General features: G+C 40.9%; 1 protein-coding gene across 1 annotated transcript; it reads right to left on the reverse strand.

Annotated features, from left to right (window-relative positions):
- Positions 1-242: 242 nt before the first annotated feature.
- Positions 243-7,417, reverse strand: LOC307015837 (uncharacterized protein). Its single transcript, XM_079644738.1, has 21 exons — positions 7,330-7,417; positions 7,188-7,246; positions 7,027-7,113; positions 6,824-6,945; positions 6,589-6,732; positions 6,379-6,456; positions 6,127-6,294; positions 5,731-5,833; positions 5,281-5,501; positions 4,751-4,907; positions 4,457-4,668; positions 4,254-4,368; positions 3,964-4,178; positions 3,745-3,859; positions 3,500-3,669; positions 3,321-3,415; positions 2,601-2,731; positions 994-1,183; positions 704-845; positions 494-589; positions 243-354 (listed from the first exon to the last, which is right to left on the reverse strand). Exons 1-20 carry the CDS (start codon positions 7,350-7,352, stop codon positions 497-499), a joined length of 2,640 nt encoding a protein of 879 aa, XP_079500864.1. The 5' UTR covers positions 7,353-7,417; the 3' UTR covers positions 243-354; positions 494-496.
- Between the last annotated feature and the right edge of the window lie 2,209 nt (positions 7,418-9,626).

A 9,626-nucleotide genomic window follows, 5' to 3' on the forward strand; every position in this document is an offset into this window, starting at 1 on the left:
TGGAAAGGCATTGTTCACGCCTCATGAGACTAAAGTTCAAGGTGCAATGTTATGATGAAGCAGTATGTCTGTATTGTATGCCTATTGCATGAAACAGTACATACAGGCAGTTGCTGTACAGTACATACTACATTTAAATATATGTGATTTGGAATGGAGAACCAGTTTGGACCTCCCCATAACCATAGAAAACACAATAGATGGAAAAAACCTCCAATATTCACAAGAAAATACTACAAGTGTGAATTATTTTTAAAATATTGTATTAGGACTTTACTTAGGGGCTCATTATAATGATTGGTCCTGAAGTCACGCTTTTGAAACCAGGGCCATCTGAAACTGCAAGTTTTTGATCTGTGGGAGAAAAAAAATAAATATATATATCTCAGCCACTTTATTCAAAAGCCATTGTCCCATTTTATAATTTGAGCCAACACGTGTAAACCTTATTGTACATTAATGGATAATGAAATCAGCATGTATGAGAGCATACCCTTCATCGTGTTGTCCTGGTCTGAACACTGCACATTACAAGCTGCATCCACTGGATTTCTAGATCACTGATGACCACCTCACAGTGGACAAAGACCTACAAGATATGAACAGATGTAAGGGTTTGTTATAGACAGCGTACTTTCTTTTTCCAAACTCTGAAGCATCTAAAAATAAAAACAAGACCATTTATTCTTGTGACTGATAGTACCTGGCGGTTCAAGTTATCCATGTCTTCGGCGAAGGCAAACATCGGGACCTCAAACCGCTTGAAGTTTGAAGGATAATGAACTCTGCCCTTCGGCAAAACAGAGTGGAAGATCACTGGGTGCGGGTCCCTTGAGTTTGCACAACTGAGGGAGAGAAAAAAAAGTTATTTTATTTGGGTAAAGATGTCCAAAAGTCTGCTAAATGAGCACCCTACTGTATGATTTTAAACCATCCCTTTTGTTGAGTTTGACAAACAGTTCATTGGGACAAGAAAACATATATACAAGTTACCCGTTAACAATGAGGTCCCATCGAGGGAGGGACATCTTGTCCTCCTCCAGCGTTGCCCAGCAGTATGCCAGCTCAAGAGATACTTTAGGATTGTTAGATCCCATCAGTTCCACCTCGAAATACAGCGGCTGTTGTAGGTGCTGTGTGATGGGATCATCCCCAACGCGCTGAAACACACTGTAGGTGTCATCTGAAGTGAAGCAGAACATGTTGACACAAATTATTAAGGACTCAGACAGGAATAGAAACGGCCTGTATACAGAACATTAAGGTGCATAATGCAGAAGAGTTTAACTTGGATGTAAATAGTCAACATCCCAGGTGCCAACTCAGTTCATTGGTTTAAAGATTAACTTTATGAAAAAAACATTCCAATTACTTAAAGCAACTAGATTCATATAATAAGTTTAATTTATAACAAAGTATAAAAATAAAAACGGTACACAACACGGTAGAATGAATAAAAAGCAGTAAAAAACAAATAAAAGGGTATAATAAATAAGATGAAAAGTCTAGGAAAAGGCTCTATTGAACAGATGGCTTTTGGGGCCTTTTTTTTAAAAAAGCCTTCATGGTCTGTGGTGCTCCCATGTGCTCGGGGAGCATTCCATGGATACACTGGTGGGTGAGGAGGGAGACCTTGTATTCAATCCTCAGTTCTACGGGGAGCCAGTGTAGTGTTTTAAGGATGGGGTGATATGATTGTATTTGCGCACCCTCATCAGGATCTTAGCAGCGCTGTTTTGAATGTACTGGAGCTTCTGGATGCTTTTGTTAGGGATCCCAATGAGGAGTGCATTGCAATAGTCCAGCCTGGAGGAGACAAAGGTGTGGGCTAGCTTTTCGTCGTCAGAAAGAGTGAGTGTGGGGCGGAGTTTGGAGATATTCCTGAGGTGATTGGAGTTCTTGCACAGCTGTTTAATATGTGCCTCAAGGTCAGATGGGTGTCCATTTTATAGATAGAATTGGGAGGGATGGAAACCCTCTTTTAATGGTCACACATGTAGAGCACAGTGAAATTTGGTCTCTGCATTTAACCCATCCTAGTACCAGGAGTCTAGTACTAGGAGCAGTGGGCAGCTAGTGTACAGCGCCCGGGGACCAATGGGAGTGAGGGGGGAAGGGTGGTGTCTGATGCCTTGCTCAAGGGCACCAAGGCAGGGCAGGAGTTGAACTGAGACCTCTCCAAGTAGCAGTCCACACTCCATATCTTAGGTCTGTTTTCCAGACTCCTTCGTGTGTGGTGGTCTCGCGATGCTCTCCGTGTTTCCATGCAGCGGTCTTGCGATGTTTGACGCGCTTTGACCCCGTCGTGACCGGGCTCTGATGACGCGTCAGATGTGCGACACGACGGAGTGGATGGAATTTCTGTATCTCCGTGCTGGGAATATACAGTTTGAACTGTCTCCAAGTTACCCAAAATCCTGCATTTTGATAGAAAGTGTTAGCCTCTTAAGCTCTTTCAACATGTTGATATGATGGAAAGAACTCTTATTTTTAGCTTTGGGAGAGTTTCCAAATACTTAAAAAAAAAAAAAAAACACCTAATCCTTAGCAAGCATGCGAGAAAAAAACAAACCACACAAGGCATGAAGAACTTTCTTTACCCAAAGCAACTCTCATTTCAACCTGCATCTCGCCTCGTGCATCGTCAGCGTACGGTTCACTCCTGTGAGATCGGGTGTTGAAGCCAATAGCCTGGTTAGTGTTGATGTCATAGTAACAGAACACCTTAAGCCTGAAAGAAGAAAACTCTTAAGTGGGAACACTTAGAACTGTTCAATTGTTACCCATTGGCACCGTTAACATCTGGGATTGCACCATAGAAGGATTTATGGCGTACCAGTTGACTTCTGATAAGGAAAATATAATTTAAGAGTCTTTAAAGTTTTGTCACGTGGTTAGCCTACAAAGTCTCTGTATTTGTTTTAAAGTTGTCGTTAGACTGTCAGTTTACGTAATGGTGAACATGAATGTTTACGGCTACAAATAACTGATTTTTGAAATGTATTTTTTTTAAGTTTTCCCGTCGAGTTACAAATTAGGTTTTTGTAACTGAAAAAGGCCGCCTTTAACCGTTTTGCTCCAAAAACATGCAACTGTGAATAATGTCCAAGCTGAGAATTTCTCTTTTCTGACTTAAAGTCTAAAACCCGATGACCTGAAGTGTATCATGTTAAGACAAACAAAGCATTAAAAAGCTGACATTTAGAAAACCGGAAGCACTTTGTTAATTAATCTTCCATGTCATTTTTCAAGCTACAGCTTTGATTATAAATTAATCATCCAACCTTCAGCTTGGTGATTCCAAGTATCGAGATACTCACTCAAACTCCGGCTCCTTCGACTGTGAGAGCTTTCTCAATTCAAGTTCATCTGTGATGGAGATTTCATTCTCATACAGCATCATATTGGGCAAAAACTAAGAAAAGAAAAAAATTGAAAGAAGTCATTTCTCAGTTTGAATCCTATCGCAATCAGCAAACTGTTGAGCAGCATGCTTTACCTTTCTGGTTGTCCCACAGGAGTTTGCAGTGAAGACAAAATAAGCGTACTGGTCGTTGCTGTATGTGGGGCCACAGGCGGGGTTTCTGAGGGTGAGCCGTCGGGGGTTCAGACTGGGAACAGACTCCAGGGTTATAGCCAGAGCCGTGATGGTCCCATTAGGGAAACACTCTGAAAAAGACGACCAGACATTTGTATGCATTGGAGATTTAAGCCTACATAAGAACACGTATTCTCTTAACAAACCAATCAGCTTTGTGACGAAGTTGCAAGCCAAGGAGAAGTCTTGGATAGTTTTGTTGGTCTTCAGATATCTCAGAGTCACATCCAGTCTGCTCTTGATGGATGACGACTCAACAGCCTGAGAAGTTTTCAGAAACAATACATTATGATTTAAAGAGGACTATGATCTTGACAAAAGTTGCCAAATCCCTGCACATTTAAAACTTTGGTTAAGATTCATACCTCGACCGTAGCATCAGCTGCAGAAAATGGTACAATCAAACTGAAATGTGTGTAGTTGCCCATCACGCCGTACTGCTGAGCCAGGCTCCCGGTCAGCATTCGTTTTCCAATTATGGTCTGAAAGTTGAATCCTTTGGTCCCGTATTTCACGAGGACATAGAAATTCTTATCATCACAGCTGCCTGAGACAGAGGGAGGAGCTGCAGAGGGAGGAGCTGCAAAGAGAGGAAAGTACTTTGCAACAACTGTGCACGTTTTGTTATGAATTTCTCTTATGCATGGGTACAGACCTATGTCTTCCAGTTTAGCTCTCAGATAAGCAGTGGCAGTAAATGGCGCATGCTTTGGCAGGACCAGGAAGCCAAAGGTCAGATGAAGGGTGTACATTGTAACCCCCATTTCTTTCTGTTGGGAGAAACAGATAGTTATTAGCCGACAAAAAAAAATAAAGAGATTAATGCATTTCATTTCCCACGTTGAGTGTAAGGCTCACCCTTTGTCCTACGACACGGTCCGTGAAGGGCACTTCAACAGTATAGACCTTGGAGCAGCCGTTAGGGGACATTTTGTCAAAGACTTTAAAGCCTCTGGCAAAGCAGTCGGCCAAGGACAAAACCTCAGAGGGGGACCTGATGTTCTTTAGCATTACTTCAGAGCCCACCGGCCCAATCAACACCTTAAACATCATCTCCTTGGGAACAGTGGCTGTAGGTCAAAAATGAAGAAATTAAGGCAGGTTGCAATTTATGTAAAAATAGTAGCATGAGTAGAAGATAATATGACTCACCGTCAATGACTTGTAGAGGTTGAAGCTGCAGGGGGGTCTCGACGGGGAGGAAGACTTTGTATCTTGTGTCCTCATTAGTGTCGTCTTCAGTCCAGAGCAACTCGAGCATCAGCTCAATCATATAAGAAGTGAAGTACTGACCATCCTGGGCATGACTCTGCATAAACAAACATCCTGAGTAAGGTCTTTCCTGAACAACATTATCAGCTACAGATTAAAAAGAAAAAGGGAAATTTGTCTGGCAATGAAGCTCTAGATGTTGCAACAGTCAAACATACTCACACAATCCGTTTACATTTGTTTTGTACATACCAACAGGATTTCAGTAGTTTTATTTTCCATCAAACAACAAAGTGTGATTGCTTGTTACATTGTGTCTCTAAAGTCTAAAATGACTTTAATATACAATTTAACTTTCCACTGTTGTGAGAAATTCTTTAAATCCAAGAAATATAAACATCTACATTTAGCACTTTTGTAGTATTTCAGATGGTTTTTTTGCATAGCTGCACTAAATTGTTTTATCTAACCTTGATTTGGCAACCAGCAGCCCCAATAGGAATTTCAACAATGACATAAAGGTCATCGAGAGTCAGGGAATAGCTTCTGGCCAACATCTCTGTAGCTTCGAGCTTCCTCCCATCGACGCCCATGTTCACCTCCAACAGTCTGAAGTGTTTCGAGTAAATCAGAGGGTCAATGCGCCTCGGCAGGAACCAGCGGATTGAGGTTTCAGTAAAGGAAACCCCACCTGTACATCAAAAAAAATCAAATAAATAAAAGCACTTCTTCCTGGATACAAATTCTGGTGAGTTAAATATTTTTGGCTCCATTTTTAGAAAAAATTGATATTTAAAAAATGCTGGAATCCGAAATAATACTGGCAGATGTCTTTTTTAAATTCATGCCACTAAAAAGTGCACCAAATTCCCAGTGAAAAACACTACAAGACATGACATCAGTGAGTCTCTTTAAATTACCCTGAGCTTGAGGACAAGCGGCTCCTGCATAAAGTTGAGACGTCAGCTTAGTCTTCTCAAATATAATTGAGGTGCTGAGCACAGTCATCGGCACACCTGCTACCTGTGGGGGGAGATTACACAACATGTGGATGTAAATGCATACTGTGGTAACATAATAATTTCACTCCTAAAAATCTGGGGGGATATGAATAAGAACTCACTGATTTAAGAGTGCCAACTGGATTCCAGACAAAGTAATCCATTTGAAAGGCAGTCTGGTTACATTATTTTATCTATGGCTGTAAGTGTAAGCAAGTACCTAATGGGCTGCTTTAGTGATTTAACAAGTCTGCCTGAGGGGAAGATATCAAGTGAGAGTTTTTTTTAATCTCAGACGAACTGCAATCCACTTACATCCTTGGTGTATGTTTCACGTGAAGGATTTGGGCTTCGCAGCACCAGCCTGGTAGGAGTGCTTGAGATCCCATAACCATTTCTCTGGGCTTCGTCCACCTGCATGACCCTCTCTTCAGCAGTGAAGAACACCACTTTGGTGATTCTGAAGCCTGCGTCCATGGGCTGCTGTGAGGCAAATATCAAGACATTACATACAAGATGTTTCTAGAATAAGAAAAAAAAAAAAAAGGCAAAATGAGCCAATCTTACCTCGGCAGCTTTTCGGGGATGCGAGTCGGGGTATGCAGGCAGGTTATAATCATTTGGAGCTGCTTTTTTCACAGACACCTAGAAATGAGGCCACTCCATAAGTGATAATCAATCTCTGCAGTGACATGAAATGTACCAGCCTTGACACTCATACGAGGTATCAAGCCACTAATCATATAGACTGGAACATGGCATGCTGCGTTCACTTGCCTCCATGTAGTTGGGTTTACAGATAATTTCCCGGGAGGCCCATGAAGAGTAGTAGCAAGTTTCTTCCACCAGGTAAAACTTGTCTTCAACCACATTGTCAGACTGTAGCCGCAGACCTAGCTTTGTTGTGAATGCTTTATCATCCTAAAAAAACATGGAAACAACTCTCAATTAATTGCCACGTCAAAAGAAACATTTGGTGCTGCGTCAAAAACTAGCATTCAGTCGTTTTTACCACATTTTGAGCAAAACAGTTTTGGACGGAGGCATAGATCACAGCGTTTCCCAGGTGGTATTTCTTGATGGTGAAGCCACACTGAGAAGATAAACTTGGTGTGAGGATGATTGAAGAGTTATCTGAGGAAACAAACAAGAAGAGTTTGAATTAAAAATTTGATTAAGTTAAGAAAAAGCAATATACTTGAAATGTCAGCTCACTTATGACAGCGGACACTTCAAGAGAACTTCCTCCAAGTCGACTGACATCCACACGAAGCAAGTTTCCAAGGCATTGAGAGTTGATTTCTGGGATTAAACATTTATATTAGATAGCAGCGCACAAGTGTGTTGAAAAATATCACAAAATGGCAAAAACTTACTTATTGTGGGCTTATTTTGTGCCTCAATGTTAACAACTGCAACAAGGAGAATGAACCACCTGAAAAAGATTGAATACGTTTTAAATGTAAAGAAAAATAAACCTTAATTTAAAATATATACATAAGAAACAAAACTACAAACCCCAATCCAGCTAAACAACCCATGGCAAGTTGTGGCAGACTGGTGAAGGTCCCTGGTTTTTGCACTTTTTAAATGAAGTTGTTGAGGATGAGGGAGGGTCCTGCTCAGCAGATATAACCACACACAGGTGGATCACATTACTGCCTGATGAGGTGATTGAGCAGGCCTGTGTGTGTATAGAAATATCGTTCATTAAAAAAGAAGCTGAAGCAATAATACTGAAGCATGGCCAAAGCAGTCGGATGAAGTTAAAAATGACTGAGAACAGCTAAATCTGTTAATCAGCTACCCAGTTTAGAGATTAGTAAGTATTTGGCATTAACATTTTAGCCCAGGGCTGCCAACATTTGAGTTCAGTTTGGAGTGAGATTTGTGTTTTTGGTGAACCGAAAAAAGAAACGTTCATGTGTTACAAATGTATTGGGGGGTCCTCACCTCCTCTAGGGGGGTCCGGGGACATGCTCCCCCGGGAAGATTTTATTTTTAAATATTGAAGTTAAATGCATCAACCTGGTGCATTTTGAGAGCAAAATGAATTTATGGATACATCTCTCAACACCCATATGAAACAGAACTGTAAACAGATGTTCTTTTTCTTTATGGATATTTTACAAATCACTCACCTTTTTAACTGTATTTTTGTTTTACTGTCATATAGTATTTCATAACTGTTTTTCATTTACTCTCATAAATGGTGACCAAAACGTTTGAGACCCACTGAGATAACTAGACTAAAGTTAACTATCTAAACAGAGTCCCTTACCTCACTGAGCTGTAGTTATCTCTCTCAGTCTGACAGGACAGAGCTCTCCCTTTCCTTGTTTTAGAAACAGCTTCTAGTATCCGTTAGCACAGCTAGCTAACCAGATGCTAACAACAACAATGCAAATAGTGAGTTTGGTAGAAATATACTGTATAATAGTAAAGTTATTTAAGATGATGCCATATTTATTGAAGATTATACATTATCGATATTCCCCAAAATTATTCAAAAGCATATTCCTCCAAACTCCTTGCTGTAGTATCAATCAATCAATGTTTATTTATATAGCCCAATATCACAAATGTTACATTTGTCTCAGTGGACTTCACAGTTTGTACAGAATATCAGTATGACAATACGACACCCTCTGTCCTTAGACCCTCACATCGTACAAGGAAAAACTTCCAGAGAAAACCCACAGTTTAAAGGGGAAAATGGGAGAAACCTCAGGGAGAGCAACAGAGGAGGGATCCCTCTCCCAGGACGGACAGACGTGCAATAGATGCCGTGTGTAAATTGAAAAGATAATGTTTGGAAATGCATGTGTGTATAATAGGAAGATGAATCCACGAGGATATCCATCCAGGACTTATGATCCAGGACCACAGCCACGACTCAAGATCCAGGACTCGCGATCCATGACACAGGACCGCAGGATCATCCATGACTCCGGATCCCGGCGTATATAGACACCAAAAAGAAAGAAATTTGGGGAAGCTGGGTTAATCGGAACATGAGAGTACACAGGTATAGACAGAGAGAAGGAAGAAGTAAGATGTCCCCCGACAAACTAAGCCTATATCAGAAAAACTAGGGGCTGAATCTAATCAGCCCTAACTATAAGCTTTATCAAAAAGGAAGGTCTTAAGCGCACTCTTAAAAACGGATAGGGTGTCTGCCGCCCGAACACAAACTGGAAGCTGATTCCACAAAAGTGGAGCTTGATAAGAAAAGGCTCTGGCTCCCATTGTACTTTTAGAGACTCTAGGAACAACCAACAACCCTGCATTCTTGGAACGCAATGCCCTAGTAGGACAGTAGGGTATAATGAGTTCTTTAAGGTAAGATGGCGCCTGCCCATTAAGGGCTTTGTAGGCCAGAAGAAGAATTTTAAATTCTATCCTGTGTTCTATAGGGAGCCAGTGTAAGGCAGCCAGAACAGGAGTAATGTGGTCCCTTTTCCTAACTCTGGTTAGTACACGAGCTGCAGCATTTTGAATCAGCTGAAGCGACTTGACTGACTTCTTGGTACACCCTGATAATAAGGAGTTACAATAATCCAGCCTTGAAGTAACAAATGCATGGACTAGTTTCTCTGCATCGTTTTGAGGCAAGATATGCCTGATTTTTGCAATGTTACGTAGATGGAAGTAGGCGGTCCTTGAAATTGATTTTATGTGGGTGTTAAAGGATAAATCCTGATCAAATATAACACCAAGATTCCTTACAGTCTCACTGGAGGCCAAATTAATGCCATCCATAGTTAGTATATCTTTAGATAATTTGTTTCGTAGATTCTTCGGGCCAAGTACAA

The sequence above is a fragment of the Notothenia rossii genome (genome assembly GCF_949606895.1).
Source record: "Notothenia rossii genome assembly, chromosome: 8".
NCBI classification, from domain to species: Eukaryota; Metazoa; Chordata; class Actinopteri; order Perciformes; family Nototheniidae; genus Notothenia; species Notothenia rossii.